Genomic DNA, 18280 nt, shown 5'->3' with positions numbered 1-18280 from the left:
ATCTCATTTAAAACAAACTGAGTGTGTGGTGTCGTATAAGTATCATGGCAGGATACGCTACCTTAAGCAAGGCTGTTTTAATAGACTTGCACAAACTATGCTTTCAAAAGTAACCTAGAAGCAACTTGACGTCTTACTCTTGTAAAAAATACACATCTTACCCCATTGAGATCCATAGAGCAGGAAGGATAAAATTCAGAACAAAGTCTGTTTTCCATGTAAAATGGCTTTTCAGACTACTTCAGGGATCGATTACATTTTTACAAACACAGCAGCTTTGACTTTTGTGCCTTTTGAACAGCTCTAAAATGCTTTTTATATAGCTTTTTATGGCATAGTTCAAACTGCAGAATCACTTTTCCAGAACCAGCCTAAAGTGCATTTGCATCTTTTTTGTGCCAGCAAGTTCAATATTCTCTTATTCTTCTCCTGTAAATGTGCAACTTTACCACAGCAACCGACAGTACTGATTACTAAACTGAGAACCATGTCTTGTAAAAAAAAATAAATAAATAAAAAAAACTTTCAAACGAATCTTTTTGGACTCTGATTGTGTCTAATTATGAAGGGTCAAATAGCCAACAGAAGAAGCTTAATTTTGACATTGGCTGTGACTGAAAAGTGGCACACAGTGGTTCCTGGAAGACAAATGACAAAGGATATACATTTATTTGTTTTGAAAGTAAAGCTTTGAACAAGCAAAAGTTTGTATTTCAAAATACTTTTCATGAGTAACAACATCAAGGTTTGTTGTTTTTTTACAGGATGCAGGATTATCTAATGAAGATTTCTGTTATGTCATGAATTAAAGACAGCTAGTAATTTTTCACATCAATATCCCACATGAGAAGAAATCCATGAATTAATCAACTTAATGAAACCATAAAAGAGGCTTTTTGAATAAAAGTACATTTTTTAAGTGTACAGTGCTTATGTGTTATTTAGCAAGACTTTTAGCCGCCTACGCCTCAGTTTGGGACAGGGGTAGGCGACTCCGGTCCGCGAGTGCCATAGTCCTGCAGGAGTTTCTCTGCTGCAACACACCTGGTATACAATTAGCCATTAATTTAAATCAGCTGTGTTGCAGCAGGGACACTCCTAACATTTGCATCCCATATATGGTTTCCAGACATTATGTGATGACCTGAGTGCATAGAAACCTTTGAGTGATCTTAAAAGAATGACTCTGGTGGGACTTGAACCCACAACCTTTGAATACCATCTCAAACAGCTAACTAGAAGTCCAATGCGCTATCCATTGCGCCACAGAGCCTCTTTGGGGCAATGTAGTCTAGGGGCCATTTTTTTCTGCAGTGTTTGGCATCAGATGGAAAATTTGTGTGGTGGTCAGTAGCTGTGTGTCAGTCTAACTTGATTTATTGCCAATAAAATATTCGTAATTTACAGAATTCACATCTTTTGTGTTTTGAGCCTTTCATTATGTTTTCCTTTTCAATGTTAATTGAGTAAACAAAGCCACTACTGAGCAACCAGCACTAAGGAAAGACTTGACAGCTTTTTTAAAATTAAAATTCTGTTTTCATTTTACACGGGTTGGATTACTGCACATGCAGGCCTCTACAAGTGGAAGTCGTGAACTTGACCAGGGGGGATCAAAGGGCAGTTGTTATTATTCCTCTATGATATGATGGAGGTTGAAAAGGTTGTTTCGTTTCCTACAAATCAATCTTTCGGCTTTCTGCCTGGATGGAACAGAACCACTGACACATTATAATGGGAGCATGAATGAAGGACCTGGAAACCAGTCATCATCATTGTTTTCCACACACAGGTTAGAGCCCCTAATTAGACTTTGCTCTCTGTGCTTCAGGCAATTTATTTGATATGCTCATAGCTGCTCTCAGACATGTTTTCTGTTTTTTTATGCACAAAGATTTTCATGATCTATCATTTAATTTTGCTTTTATGCAGACATCAGTCGATTAACTGAAGCATGCAATCATTGTGCTGGCATTTTTTAACTCCAACTGTTCACTGTGAATATCTGTGTCACAGCAGCAGATCATCAAAATTCAATAAACATGCAAACTTTTTGATGATGATGATGATTTCCTGCTGATCTGTCAGAGATGTGGAATGTTTCTGTGAGAATAACACCCTGACCCATTTCCACCTGGCCTCCAGGGTTTCTCATTTTAAAGCAAAATACAGATAATAGTTGTAAAGTTTCTGCATGAGAGCGATGTTTTACAAAAGAGAAGTGACTGCGAAAGGCACAAGTATGAAACACAGTTATTGATAGGTAAAGGTTTAGTTGTAGTTGTTGTTGTTTTATGTCCAGATATGTTGTCCAGAATGGTTTCTTTTAAAGTAATGAAAAGTAATGCAATTCATCTTAAATTTGAAGAACCTATCTTTTTTTTTTTTTTTTTTAAAAAAGAAAGATTTTTTTCCACTTATACATTCTGCATACAGTGTATCTTTACATACAGTAGCTATATTTCAATATTTTCCTATCAAAATGCAAAAAATCATTTTAAAAAAATATCACATATTTTTCTATATTTGAAGTGCAAATGTTAAAGATATTTCTTGTTTTTGAGTATTTCATATTTGCTCTTTTTTTTTAAATCTGTTATAACTTGTTTTACCTTTTGGACAAAGATATATGTCATCTCTGTGTTTTAATTCATTTTGAACCAATAAAACAGGGTAAACAGCCTATATAAAAATAACTTGAATTTAGCCAAACCTGCTGCTAAACTTAAATATCATGCTTTTGCATGTAAAACAACTGACTTAGTGACAGTAGCAACATTAGTCACATTTAATTTCTGATAATATGTAGTAATGTTTTATCTTATTTTATTTTGAAAAAAAATCCACATTATATATTATATAATTGATAATTATACACTTATATAATCTGGTTGGTGAGAGGTTGTTTTATTGTTGTTGTTGTTTTTTCTCTTTTTTTATTTTAACTGAATTATTACTTTGAAATTTTACATTTATTGAGAGGAAAGCCCCTTGAGATGATACATCTCATTTTCGAGGGGGTCCTCAACACAGACACAGATAACAATACAATCCTTACTTAGACATAGCAACAACAGTCATACTAGACAAAGCTCTCTAATCACCCCTATAAACCCAACCCTCGGTACAAGCAAAATAAAATACATTCATCAGAAGTACAGTATATCCATGGACATACATATTTAAATAACAATCATGATGGGCCATTGCACAGCATAACTCAAAGTAAAATTATTTAGGACAATAAAACAATATCAGAAGCAAGAGCAAGTTGTTTGTAAGTATCTGAATATAGCTGCCCTAAAGCTTTGCTGAGAAGTGATGGATCCGATTGACACTAGTAAATTGTTCCAGTCTGATGCGGCTTAAATTTGAATGCTCGACGGCCAAATTCTTTCTTAATTTAAGGAACATAACAAAACAAGTGGTCAGTATGTCTGAGGTTACATGAGGACCCAAATGGGATTAGAAATTGTTTTAAATATAGCCAAAATTAGGGACATTCTGTCTCAGAGTGATGCAGAAAAACTGGTTCATGCTTTTGTTACTTCGAGACTAGATTACTGTAACTCTCTATTACTGGGCTGTCCTAAATATGCCCTGAAAACCCTTCAGCTGATCCAGAATTCTGCAGCCAGAGTCCTGACCAGAACCAGCATGAGAGATCATATTTCTCCAGTTTTAGCCTCTCTTCATTGGCTGCCTGTTGAATCTAGAATAGAATTTAAAATCCTTCTCCTTACATATAAAGCCCTCCACAACCAGGCACCACTATATATCAAAGACCTCATTGTTCCTTATATACCAAGCAGAGTACTTTGTTCGCAGACTGCAGGCTTACTTGTGGTTCCTAGAGTCTCAAAGAGCCGAGCAGGAGGCAGAGCCTTTGGTTATCAGGCCCCTCTCTTATGGAATAAGCTCCCAGTTAGTGTTAGGGAAGCAGACACCCTCCCCACCTTTAAGACTAGGCTGAAGACTTATCTTTTTGATAAGTCCTATAGCTAGGGATGGTTAGCATCCCTTAGTTATGCTGCTATAGGTTTAGACTGCTGAGGGACATTGCCTGATACACTGAGCTTCTTTCTTTTTCTCTTTATCTCTCTCTTTTATTCCCCCCCCAATAACAATGTTGCATCATTAACATGTATGTCTCCTGTCTCAGCAGGTCTCCCTGGCCGGGAGTAGCAGTTCCTGTTGTCTGTTGTCTTTCTGTCCTCTTCCCCCCACACAGCAGAGGCACATGGCTGCCTGTCCTTGACCAGGGTTCTGCCGGAGGTTTCCTTCCTGTTAAAAGGGAGTTTTTTCCTTCCCACTGTCACCAGTGTGCTTGCTCAGGATGGGACGTTGAGTTGGACTCAACTCAATCTGTTGGTTTCCTTATATAGGCTATTATGAATTGGCTTTCATTATGTTTTCTTCTCTGTCTGTAAAGAGTATTGAGATGGCATTGCCGTGATTTGACGCTATATAAATAAAGTTTAATTGAATTTTAAATATAATGGATAACTAAGATAGTGGCATTTAAAAATAAATTGAAGCCAATCAAAATTTCTTTTTGCTTTTTATTACTAACAAGTTCATTGATGTGTACATGTGACAATGATGTGTTCTGTAAGGACACCTTAGTACAGATCTACACAGACTATGATAAATAACATTGAGAGAATGGAGGTTTGTATCAGAGGTGTTCTGGTAAACAACATCAGCATGGTCAAGTATTGGAAGAATTAGCTGAGTAATAAGTCCCTTTCTGATAGAGAAGGTAAAGCAATTAATAGAAGAATAAAGAGATCTCAAGCAATTGGATTTTTTTTTTCCGTAAGTGAATCTATATGTGTTCTAAATGTCAACTGAATAATTATGAGTTATTAGCTGTTCCTTTTTTATTATTATTATTTCAAGGTGCCATTGGAACTCTGTATTAGATTATTATATCATTACATCAGATCCGATGTAAGATACAGAAGATCATTCCTGCCAGCAACCATTCGCCTCTGAAACAAGACCTTCTCAAGTTAATTATATACCACAATATTAAATTTCCCTTTGGGGATTAATAAAGTATTTTTTTCATTACATTTTCTTTCATTTCATTCACCATCGGTAATACCCCATGGTGACCTGTAGGTGGCAGCCTTCAGCTATTTTTCCACCGGAAAAATAAGTAGTCACGTGATGTTTGACCGGAAGTAAATAAAAGCCTTCCCGCGCAGTTAAATTAGTTTAACAAAACTCGCAGTTTAGAAGAAGATTATAGAAGATGGACGAGCTTTATCTGGATAATATTGATGAATATGTCAATGACCACAACAAAATAGTAACTTTGCCTTTAACTTTCGATGTGTAGTGTAGTTTTTGTTCTGCTTGAGATGATATTTATTTGAAACGTAAGCTAGCCTCGACATGTTTAGCCCTTGATTTCCCTTGACAAATCTGTGTGTTTAGGAGTTTATTCTCATTACCGACCATAAAAGCGTGTCGAGAGACATGATTACCTATTTTCAGTATTTATGTGGACATTTTTGGCCATTCGGCTTATGAATTATATGGTGCAATACTGTTATCCGCGTGCTTTTATTTTAAACAGTTGAGTGGTTTCAACTTCTGCATGTGAGAAAAACCTCATGTTTGACCTGCTGTTTAGGATTTCAGTAAAACTATAACATGGCTAAGGCGTTAAATGATTGTCATGAATCCCAATTATGACAATGATGAAAGCAAGAAATTATTTTAACTTGAGAAGTATCGAGGCCATGCTCTTCCCTTTGTTTTGGCTGCAAACCCAATTCATCTACATCCATTCACTGTTTTGTATTTTCGCTTTAATAGGTAACTTATAAATGGCTGAGTCACACTCTCGGAGTCCATGTCAATACAGCAAAACAGTAAGTGTTTCTCTGTGGTAGATTTATTGGGAATCAGACAAAATTTTGCCAAGATCATGTTCTCAGCCTTCAAACAGGTGAATATTTTAAGAAATGTCTAATGACCGAGAATCTGATCCTGACTTTAAAGAATAAAGACAGGGAATCTTCAGCTTTTTCTCAAAAGATAAATTCACAAGAAAAAGACAATATTAACTAGGGGTGGGAAATTCGAATCGAAAATTGGGATTTTTTTGTTTCACAATTTTAAAATCGATTTTTCTTTCAATTAAATAAAAAATAATCCATGATAAAATTTTTGTCATTTTTATTGATTTTATTGATCTGTTTACTTGTCTTCTTGGGCATTATAGCAGCAGAATGATAGTCTGGCTACTGTGTTGTTTTTTTCCTTACTGAAATCAAGAAAAATTACGAGCAAAAAAAGTTTTTTTTTGTTTCTTTTTAATCTACAAAATGTAGCAATATCAAACAATTTTGAGAGTCGCAATTTAAATCGAATCGGCACCCAAAAAATCCGATTCGGATTGGGAGAGAAGCATATCATCACAGCCCTAATATTAACGTTTTTTGTCTTGATTTCTTCATGAATCAATTTTTTGACATTGAAACAGAGTAAACCATACAGTCTAATCTCAGGTGTCTGTTAAACATGCTTTAAGGATGCTTTACCATTATCTGGATCACAAGAGGAAGGAGAGCTCACCTCAGCTCCATGCCACCTACCTTGTGTCTGGGAAGTTTGTGGACAATGGTCAAACGGTGAGAAATCCAGACAGCTCTCGCTCTTATGGCACTTTTCTAATCACATTTTTTTTCTTTTAAATTGTTTTGTTTGGTGTTGTGTTTGTTTTTCAGTGTCATAAGGTGTCAATTGTCAGAGAAGACCAGTTGGAAGGTGTGTAAATATTAGTTATTCCTGCATGACTTAGTACGAGTTGTGTCTTTCAGTCCCTACTAATCATCAACTTACGTTGTTATATAGATAAAAGATTTAAAAATTCCCATAATTAAACATCATTTCTCATCAGTTTACATCTTTCCAAATCAGCTGTCAGATGTTTGTTTATTTTTCTGCAGAATTCAAAGCAAAGATGAGCTTGGTGGTCAGTGTTCATGTCTACAGTGTACAGAAAGCTTTGCTGAAAGACAGCGCTCCACTTTACAGTGTCGACTATGATGCTGTAAAAGACCATCTGAAGAACTGCAACAGGTATGGCAGTATTTACCACAGTTTTTGATTAGGAAATCTGTTTAACAAAAGATGAATGTCGAGCATTGAGTTGGCATTTATTTCCTTCATTTGGCAGATACAGCGCGATCCGATGTGCCAGTGCTGTGCCCATGTCTTCTGTGGAGCTGCAGCAGGTGCGGGAAATGCAGCGAGCTCCAACATGTGACCCTGAAAACAAAAAGTCTGCAATGAATGGAGATGCCAAACTGGCTTCCAAACCATCCGTCAAGCCTCCAAAAGGCATCATGGGAATGTTTTCAAGTAAATCGGTGCCTAAGAATCATGATAATGGCAAAGAAGTGAAGTCTGATCAGAAGGAGGATCGTCCTACAGTATGTCTTTGTGTCCCGTTCTTGAAGTTAACTGTGTTCAAGAGAAATAATGAGGTTGTTTTTTATGTTTTGTACTTTTGTTTGTTTAATTTTGGTTTGTTTTGGATTTTAGGTTGACGTCCCTAAAAGCAAGCCGGCTGTTAAAGCCAATCCCATGAGTAACTTTTTTGGAAATCAAACAAGCAGTAAGTGACGTTAGCTGTCTAATGCAAGAACAGGTTGTAAATGACAGACCGAGGTTGGCTATCAGGTTATTTTATCACCAAAAGCTTAGTTAGTCTGCATAGATCTGATCCACTGGATCACTTCTATTTCACGTTCTTCCCAGTGATGTAAAGAGGAGAACATAAATAAAGTAAATTGATCTTTTTTTTTCCCCCACAAATTCATTAAATGTAAAACTCGAAAGTGACCAACAATCAGACATTTGATATATCTAATTTTGGCCCTATCTTCTCCAACTATAACTTTTTTTTCCCCACTTTTCCAGAAAAAACTGACAAACCTTTAAAGCAGGAAGAAGCAGCTCCGTTATCTTCCACAGCAGAGCAGCAACGTCCGTGTTTACAGCCTAAAGACAAGCAAGAAGCTGCAGATGTGCAGCCGCAGGATGACACAAAACAAGACTCCAGGTGGTGTGTGTTCATATTCATGTTGGATATCTGTTGCAAAGTAGAGGAAGAATTCGACTGTTAAATGATTAAACATTGCAGATTTGAACCTGACACGTGGGATAAAGACACAGAAACACCTTGATTAAGGCTTTTAATGATTTTTAAAATGATCACTAAAGGTGCTCACTTTGTTTTTGTTTATCTTCTACAGCAAAACTAAGCGGACCTCTGACAGCGAGGAGGAAAAAATGGAGAAGAAAAAGAGGCGAAGGATCAAGAGACCAGAACCAGACAGCAGTGATGAAGATGGTTAGCTTTTTATTTTGACTTGTTTTATTCTCATTCTTTGATAAAGTTGCAAGAGTTTGAGCCAAAAGGGGAAAAAAGTCTGACAATGACCTGGTGAAATTGGGGGAGAATGTGTTTTATTGATTTCTTTTTTTAAACTGGATGGGACACATTTGCTTTTTGAGGAAAAGGCAGTACAGATCTGACATTAGTTTAGTCATTTTTACCGCTCTAACCCTGGACCAGCTGTGTGACAAAGTCTCTGTAGAGACTCATTAACACATTTAAGCTCCTCGCATCGCTCAAATATGTCATTTTCACATAATTACACTTTGTGAAGCTTAGCCCCAAATTTATTCCTCTTATAAATCCAGAAAATTGGACTCCTTGGGGAGGGGGATGGATTAAGAAGCAGGGAAAATTTGCAAACTTTCTGAGTAATTATAGACAGTGTTTCCTCGAAGTTTTTGGCATATGGAGAGGAGAGGATGAGAAGAACGTGACCTTCCTGGTAGGGCCTCTGTGAAGTAGGGGAAACTCTGATAGAACTGGACTCAATTTTATTTATAGACCACTTTAACACGCAGTTAAAACAAAGCACTTCATGCGGTAAGAAGCAACATTTGAAACATAAAATACAGTGCAAAGTGAAATCAGAAATAACAGCAGTAAAGCAATAAAAACAAGAGTTTGTTGGTTTTATAAGTGGACGGTGACGAGGCATCTCTAACCTGTAGCAGGGCCTGCAAAGCCTCTATCCTCTCTGAGCCTCCGCCTCAAACTCAGTACCTCCAAAAGCATCTGAAACCTGTTTTATTTCCCTTTTTCAGTAATTCCAGATTCTCCTCTGCAGACGGAACCAAAAGAACAAAGTCCTGAAAAGAAGCTTGAAACAATCCAACCTTCACATGTAAGTCTCTTTTGTTGTGTTCCCGTCAGAATTGTTTGTTAGAAAACATCCACTGCATTCATTCCCATAATGGATCATCACTTTGCTTTTTACAGGAGAATTCAGAAACACGGACAAGGAAGAGGAGACGCGTTCTGAAGGCAAACACCTTTTTAGACGACGAAGGATGCATGGGTATGAAAACAGGGTGGCGGTTAAATCATTGAAAGAGTTTCATAACGATGCTGTTTTGGATCACGGTGTCATTTAACCGGCCAAACAAGGATTTTTGAATTAAAAAAAGATGAAAACATTTATTTTCAAAGCCCAAGCTGGTGTTTTCAAACTGCTCGTCAGTGAATCTGGCAACGATTTAACTCTGTAACAGTAAAGCAACAAGTTTGCTTTCAAATTTGTTTTTATATTTAAAATGCTTCCAATTTAGTTTGAAACATCTGATATCAATTAATCAATCTGGTTTTGTTTAAATAGTTCTTATACTCCTATTATATCCTATGAAATGCAATAGGAAAGTGTGTCCAAAAATTTAGCCTGCTGCTGTAAATGAATGCAGCCCAAACTGTGAACAATGAAACACAAAAACAACATGTACTGGTCCTCCAGCAGATGAATGATCCTGTTCTGGACACAGATCACGAGTTGTAATCATTACATTATAAATATTTCCTCTGGATGTTGTAGAGTTAAATCAAGACAATAAAATAATCAATTAAGCAAAATAGTGAAATACTAAAATAAAACAAGCTTTAAAAAAATGTAGATTATACGTAGACTCTTTATCAGTAAATGCATCAATAATACAGTGGAGTTCAGTTAAAAGCAGGACTGACAAAAGAGTTTTGACTTTGTTTGGTATAAGGTGTCTTAACATTACCTACCCCAGCTTTAAGTTTGACTTAAAACTGGGGTAGGTAATGTTGGGGAGCTAGCAAGATGTGAAAGTGGCGCCCTGTCTTGGCTCCTCCTCTTTTGGCTACTTGTGTGATCCAAGGCTTTTTTTTTATAAGAAATGAACAACTCCATTCCAGTCTGAACATTTGGATTGGTCAGAGTTTTTACAGATTTACAGTAAACTGAGGGGTCTAACTGTATTTCTAATTGTTCATGAATACAAAATGTATAGACTACTATCAGGACGAAGAACCACTTCACCCAGAGTAAGGGGAAAAGAAAAAAAAAGTCTCTGAGCAAGATTACCTATCCCAGCTTTAAGGTATCATTACCCAGTCTGCTCCAGATGACTCTAGAGGGTCTTATTCGGTAAACCAATGTCTCATAAATAGAAAGAACAGAAAATATTAAGAGAGTTTTAAATAATCCATCCGGATACTGTTAAACTTGTATTTTTCAATTCAATTCAGCTTTATTTATACAGCACCACATCACAACAATGTTGTCACGGGGCACTTTACATACACATCATTTCAAGCCAATTCATAAATATCCTATAATAGAAACCAACTAATTGCATCGAGTCACGACTTCGATCCAGTCTCCCATCCTGAGCTGCATGAGGCGACAGTGGGAAGGAAACAACTCCCTTTTAACAGGAAGAAAACCTCCGGCAGAACCCGGCTCAGGGAGGGCAGCCATCTGCCTCGACTGGTTGGGGTGGAGACGACAGGAAAGACAGAACAACATGTACAACTGCACTTATTCAGGAAGACCTGCGGAAAAAAGGAGAAATAAGTTACAGACGGCAATATTGTCATATATTTATACGTTAATATATCAGAGAAATGGAGCAAGGTACTTCTCAGTGTATCAGGTAACATCCCCATTGCTACATAAGTAAAGGTTGGCTAGACTACCCATAACTATAAGAGCAAAGAGCATAACCTGGATAGTTGGGTCCCGTACATGCAGACTCCAACTCAGGAGATGCTCATATCCTAACTATAAGAATCATGAAAAAGGAAGGTTTTCAGCTGAATTGTGCCCAATTTAAATCTAATTTTATTTATATTTATCATAACCTCTGTTGACCGAGAATCAAAGTCAAATTAAAAGTACAAATACTTTGATTTAAAAGACGGTACAATGTGGACAACAGTAAAAACACAATAAAAGAAAAATAAGAAAATAAAACTTACATCTGTAAACATGTAAATAGAGATATCTGTAACCTAAACTTTTTTTTTTTCCAAAATTGCTGAAACAGAAGACGTCAGCTGCATTATTCTGTCCAGATATGGTTTGTTTTATTCTGCTTTCATTTCCATCTTTTCCACAGTAACAGAAAAGGTCTACGAGAGCGAATCTTACTCTGAGACAGAAGAGGATGTTCAAGCCACCAAACAAGCTGCAAGAGAGCCTGTTAAAGCAAAACCCCCATCGAGTAGCAAAGAGAACGAGAAGAAGAGTCAGAAGAAAGCTTCAGCGAGCTCAAATAAAGGATCTAAACAGGCCTCCATTATGGGATTTTTCCAAAAGAAGTAACAGGAGATGATGTTCGACATTTTTACTGGCTGGGAAAAACGACGAGCACTGCTGCAGACGGCTCAGTGTGTTGAGACAACTGATTCCCCTCAAACTCTCCATGTAAGGGCAGTCTAACGAGAGCAGCACACCTTTCAGTCAGACTGGAACACGCTGACAATTCCAGTTCAGGATTGCAGGCATTTTACTGCTGCTTTTTTTTTTTTTTTTTACCAGTATCTCTATGAATATATGTTCAATAAATATTCAAACTGAATCTAAGTTTTTCCTCTGTCTTCTATTGATAAGTTTTACTAAAATGATAATCATTCAAAGAAAACAGGCTGATTTGTTGCTAATCTGTTTAAATGATAGGAGTGTGCAATCGCTGGCCACTGTGTAGCTACACCGGTTCAACCTCTGACACGTCTAATCAGCCAGTCTCACAGCAGCTACTCTGTATTTTTCAGGTAGACATGGTGAAGACTGGAAAGAAAATGTCGAACGTGTCCTAGTTGTTGGTGCCAGACAGGCGGCTGTATTTCAGAAATGCTGATGTTCTGGGATTATTACACACAACCATGTCCAGGGTTTACAGAGACTGTGTGTTTACAGCCTTGAAGCAGATGGGCTACAGCAGCAGAAGACCAGGTGCCACTCCTAAACATAAATAAAACATGCATAAAAACATACATAAAACATGCTGCGATTCATTTAGACTTGCCAAAATTGGACAATAGAAGGTGGAAAAGGTCTGGTTTGAGGCCATTTTGGGTCCATATTCAGACTGTAGGCTCAGAATCTGTTGAAAACATAATGAAAACATGGATGCCTCTTAAGTATGAACAGTTGAGGTTCTGCTGGTGGATGAAACACTGAGGTCACTCAGCAGTTTTTGTTGAGACAACAGCCCTCCTCGGCATTGTCCGTCCCTTTATGACCACAGTGTAGCGTCTTCAGATGGATACTTCCAGCAGGGTAATGCACCATGTCACAAAGCCCAAATCATCTCCAAGAGATACTATCTAAAACATGACAGTAAGTCCACTGTGCTCCAGTGGACTCCACAGTCACCAGATCTCAGTCCAGAAGAGCAGGTTTAGGATGTGTAGCCGACAAATCTGCAGCAACTGCGTGATGTCATCGTGTTAATATGCAGTTAAATCTCTCAGAAATGTTTCCTGACCTCGGTGAATCTATGACACCAGAAACTGAGGCTGTTTTGAAGGAAACTGGGTCAGACCTGGTACTAGTAATGTTGGACCTAATACAGCAGCTGGGTAATGTGTTCAGGTGTTCAGAAACTGTATATTTAGGATTTATTTGGTCTTGAAAGTCAGATGGTGGGGCTCCCTGATGAAAAGCCAAAGTTTATCTCAGTTCCTGAGGGCCTGTGTGGGATGCACCGATACCAGTATTGGTATCGACTCAATACCAAGCGTGTGTACTCGTACTTGGTATTAATAAAAGTGTACCGATGCCACAACTGATACCCGATACCACACTAGTCAAGCCAGCACAGATGTGTTTGATAACACACTTCGGATATGTTTTAAAAGAAATAAATGCCTTGAATGTTAAAATTGGACATTTTTGTTCCACTAAAAGCAAGATCTTTGTTTCAAAACCACACATTTATAGTTGTATTTCAGTAAAATGTGTCAAATCAAAATAAAACTTGTTGAAATTGTTAGCTCTGTAATGTTATTATATTTGTATTGGTGAGGTAACTTCAGAAAGGATGGCTCATTTATTACAACGTAATGAAATCTTACACAGTTATAAGAGCAATAATAACCATAGTCACAATAATGTTCACATAAACAGATTTGGTATCGGCAAATATCTGTATCGGCAGATATTCAAATTTCAGATATCTGTATCGGATCGGAACTCGCAAAAAGTGGATCGATGCATCCCTAGTTCTTAGAAATAAGTAGAATAGAATCAAATTTGTTCAATCATGCAAAATGAACAAGAAACCAACTATATTTATAATTCTTTCAGACTATTTTATCCATTCTTTACACTTTATTTAGATGTTTGTATCTGAGGTGTCAAAGACAGTGAAAACCTTGTGTTTCTGAGCCGGCTGGACCACACAGGGAAGAACCATATAAAGACAGAAAACAACCACCAAGGGTTTTCCTTTAAGCTTGGATCTGAAAGGTCTCATCACTTCCCACAGATCTGGTAAAACAGTAATATGAATTTAGTTTTTTTTCTGAACGTTTTCATCTCGGTTCTGTTCATTTCATCATGTGTTGAATGAAAAGAATGAAATATTTCTTGTTTCCTGTGCTAGGCTTGGGTTATTTATATATATATATATATATATATGTATATATATATATATATATATATATATATATATATATATATATATATATATATATATATATATATATATATATGTATATATATTCAATTTAATCTTGTTTTCCTGTACAAACAAACCCTGTTCTCTGTTCTGACACCTCAGCCTTTTAAACAGGTCAGAGTTCAGGTACAACTTTTCCCCTGAAAAGAGCGAGAGGACCACCGAGCAAAGAAAACAGACATTGCAATGAAAATTTATAACGTGGAAATGTAATTATGACCCTGGATTCCAGCATTTGTGAGCTATTATGGATCCCAGCTGGCAGATGAGATCATGGAATACAAGTGTAGAAATAAGGACAACATAGCCTGCAAAAGCAAACTAACTATAGATTTAGCTTTTGTATAATCAAATTCTTCTTCTCTAAGCTCTTAATTATTAATGTGAGTGATGATTAATTGATGCAGTCCTGCTGGGCTCTGGGAACCTGCAGCGTAGTCGGTGCTTCTAAAAATCTTTTGACATTTTGCAAATGACCAGGAGGATTTACACCGAAACGATCGGAAGAGAAAGTAATGATTGGCCAAAAGTTCTGTCTATTCTTTATTATGGTGCAGAAATGGAAATATCACCAGAAAAATCAGAGTCCTTTACTCTAATGTGAGTTTTGCTGGTGTATTCAAACATGTTCACATAGATTAGACATGCAGCTAAGCAACAAATGTATTAACATGATTTCATTCACGGATGAGCGATCACTTACACCCTGTAGTCAGACTTGTTCAAATACAAGCACAGGAAGTAAACTCCATTTACTGAGCAAAGTTTGAACACATCTGCAATAAATAGTGATTAATCATCTTTCATATTGTTAGGACTTTTAATTTTTGGGCTGACCTAAATATCACAAGCTGGTGGCAAATCAGCACCAGCAATTAGAACTTGATTGACTGATTATTATTATTATTATTATTATTATTATTATTATTATTATTATTATTATTATTATATTTTAATTATTGTTATCATTATTATTATTATTATTCATTCAAATGAGATGCCCACTGGCTCATATGGGCATGCTTTATTGTCCGAAATATGAGATTAATATGTGATTACATGAACACATTGACATGTTGCTGGAAGAAACCAGCGGTCTGACCAGTTACATCCCAGCTGGCAAACAGCCACTTTACCTCCTGAGTCATAGTTATTTACATCTCAGGCTCTTAGACTCGGGGTCTTAGGCTCTGACCAAAAGTGGAGAGTGCAGCAGGAGAAGATAACAGAGCATTGTCAGGGACATTTAGTACACCACCCAGCCGTACTCTGTTCCAGCGGGTGGACTCAGGCTGTGACCCGAGACACAGCAGACCTAAGAGCATCAGCACTCACAGGGCCTGCTTCTATAACAGCTTCTTCCCACCCGCTGTGGCTCAGAAAGAGGAAAATCCTCACTTTCTCACTCAGACACTGAATAATGAATCCCACTTTTGCTGAAGAATTCAGGCAACAGACTACACTACCGCAGTGTTACCACATGCAATATCTTTGTTACCATTTCAGGGCAAACCCACTTCTGTGTGTTTCTGTTTTCATTACTGCCTTTAATTCAGCACGGGGGAGTTGTACACCTTGTCTCAGATGCACTGTTTGTTACTTGAGATAGAGACACGCACAAGTTTTCCAGTGCACCTGTTTTTCACTTGTACAACTGGCAACAAACTCTATTCTATTCTATTCTATTCTATTCTATTCTATTCTATTCTATTCTATTCTATTCTATTCTATTCTCATGATAAATTACCTGCAGTTGCATGCAGACAGCTGTGTCTACACACCTTTCTGTATAAAAGGCTCTTTCTTTGGTCCTTCCACCTGAGGTCTCCATAACATTATTTACACAATAAAAGGTTTTTTGTAGGTAAAAGAGTTTGTTTTCTTATGAACGAAAGACTTAATGCCATAATGGATTGAAATATCCAATGTAGTTTCAAAACAACAACATGATAAGCAGATTTAAATCATATCTAAAGTTGAGCAGGAGACAAGGACAAGGGCTGGGGAAGTGTTTTATGATATTTCAAGACCACACTTAAGTTTTTTCTCCACTATAAAAAAAAACAAAACAAAACACTAATATACTTTTAAATTCTGAACTTTTTTAAAAGTGAATCCATGACTTCTGTACTTTTAAAAAAACATACTTCTCTAAAACCCCTAAAAATTCCTCATCACACAGAATAGTTACTGTGTTTTCAGCTTGAACTCCTTAAAGGCTTGTTTTGAACACTGGCCTCATACAGTCACAGTTGGAAGGAAATCTTTTTCATCTTTAATGCGAGAACAGCGTTGTGAAGACAACAACGATTATGTGGTTATTTCCCCTATTTGTCAGCGCTCATAAATTCACTGACACCATCAGCCTAATGCATTCATAATGACAATAAATCCACAAGCTACACGGCTGTAAGAAGCAACACACAGCTGTCAACTAATAGGCTTAGCTGGATGCTAAGAAGCGTTGAGGGGGGTGAAGGTGGAGGGGTCTCAGATAAATATGTAACAGCATTATGAATTAACCATTTGCTTTTCATTAAATAAACATTTAGCTCTTATTTTAATTCTAAAACCCAATTTCCACAGATGAGGACTGACTCATGGTGTGGTCTTTGGGGACTTGTTGCCTAGTGATATTCTGACTACCTTGTTAGTTCACACAGCCACACCCTTTCGTTCCCTCTGTGAACACACCAGTGGGCCAGTGGAACTTGTATTTGTATTAGCTAAGCTCTCTGTGAAAAAGGATATCCTTCAGTGTTTCAGGGAGTGGCCTACAAATGTGTCCAGCAGCCACTGGTGGTTTGGCTTTTGCTCCATTATGGCATCTGTTGAATGAGGTCAGACATGATGCATTTTTATTTAAGAGGAGGTCCCACAGCTGCAGCTTCCACAGTGTACAGTCCTGAGGACAGCTGAGTCACAGGCTACAGTTACGGTACAGTATATCCCCTGCTGGTTGTAACAAAGGCACCAGTGTTCCTAATATTTCCCTTAAAGCAAATCAGATAAACACATCTCCCACAGTGTGAAACATCACAAATGGTGTCAGTTTCTCTGATACCGGGAGGCTTTTTCAAACTTACTGAACATTTCTCAAAGACACTCAGAGCTGAGCAACAGATTGAGGCGAAATAATTTACCCTTAATTACACACAGCATCATATTAAGTATCCTCACATATTCTGCAATCTCCACTAGGAATGAAATCAAACCACAAACTCTCCCTACATGATATTTGTTCATTTTAAAAAAACAACAACAGATGAGTGAGAAAGCAATTCGGGCTCACAACATTCTGTTTGCAGTATGTAATAAAATACCTTGAGCTGTCAGATTTTTAGCCTTTTGCTCATAACAGACACTCACAAACAGAAAGCAATATCCCATTTTTACACTGCCTGGCTGATAAAACATCACCACCTGTATTTAACCAAACTTATAGGTGCAAGTATACTGTTGGATAATTACTGCTTTTCTTTCAACTGCAACAACTTATTTAACCCCAACTGATGCAATTTTTAACCAATTTGTAGAAAGACATGTGGTTGTGGAAAAGATGTTAGTCTGTCATTGGTATGCATCCGTCATAGCAGAGGAAATGTCCACGGAGATTGCAGAAACTTCTAAAACTTAAAAGAAATGTCTAGGGCTTTGTTAAAAATGACAAGAATAGTGGGGAACCATTAGAAAGAAATGTGGTTGGAAAAAAGTCGTGAATCATGATCAGCGATCACTTTGATATTTGGTGAAATCATTCATCCATCCATTTTCTTAACCTCTTTGTCCAATTCAGGGTTGTGGGGAAGCCGGAGCCTATCCTAGCAGCGGCAGGCATCGGGTGAGAGGCAGGGTATGTTTAATGGTAAATATAAAAGCATTTCCACATGAATATTATGAAGGGAGCTCAAGGGACTGTGGCTGAACTGCTATGTAGCCTTAAGAAAATGGCTAATTACTGAGACTAAATGGAGAAAAGAAGTTCAATTTGCTAGACAGCATACAGATCGAACTCTATAGCAATGGAAGAAGGTCAGATGGATTGATGAACCCACATTTAGCCTGTTTCAGAGTGATGGGAGCATCAGGGTGAGAATAGTGAGACAGCAATCATGCCTGGTGTCTAGTAAACGTACGTGTCTGTCGGGACAGTCTATTGTCTGGAGCTGCTGCAGTTGGTCAGATTCACCAACGTTATATGCCCAAAGAATGAGGTAAG

At 37.3% G+C, this 18280-nt stretch overlaps 1 protein-coding gene across 1 annotated transcript; it reads left to right on the top strand.

Annotated features, from left to right (window-relative positions):
* The first annotated feature begins 5208 nt into the window (after positions 1-5208).
* pold3 (polymerase (DNA-directed), delta 3, accessory subunit) lies at positions 5209-11890 on the top strand. Its single transcript, XM_079243216.1, has 12 exons — positions 5209-5317; positions 5830-5885; positions 6548-6647; positions 6744-6783; positions 6966-7098; positions 7196-7451; positions 7564-7636; positions 7942-8086; positions 8277-8374; positions 9184-9263; positions 9359-9437; positions 11497-11890. Exons 1-12 carry the CDS (start codon positions 5261-5263, stop codon positions 11700-11702), a joined length of 1323 nt encoding a protein of 440 aa, XP_079099342.1. The 5' UTR covers positions 5209-5260; the 3' UTR covers positions 11703-11890.
* The last annotated feature ends 6390 nt before the right edge of the window (positions 11891-18280 follow it).

This window comes from Telmatherina bonti (genome assembly GCF_933228915.1).
Source record: "Telmatherina bonti genome assembly, chromosome: 7".
NCBI lineage: Eukaryota > Metazoa > Chordata > Actinopteri > Atheriniformes > Telmatherinidae > Telmatherina > Telmatherina bonti.
The sequence above is the reverse complement of the archived record's forward strand: the minus strand, read 5'-3'. Positions and strand labels throughout refer to the sequence as shown.

Coding starts and splice junctions, on each gene's coding strand:
- pold3 (XM_079243216.1), top strand. CDS start 5,261: ATGGACGAGCTTTATCTGGATAATATTGATGAATATGTCAATGACCAC. Junction 6,648..6,743: donor TTGTGGACAATGGTCAAACG/GTGAGAAATCCA, acceptor TTTGTTTTTCAG/TGTCATAAGGTGTCAATTGT. Junction 6,784..6,965: donor CAGAGAAGACCAGTTGGAAG/GTGTGTAAATAT, acceptor ATTTTTCTGCAG/AATTCAAAGCAAAGATGAGC.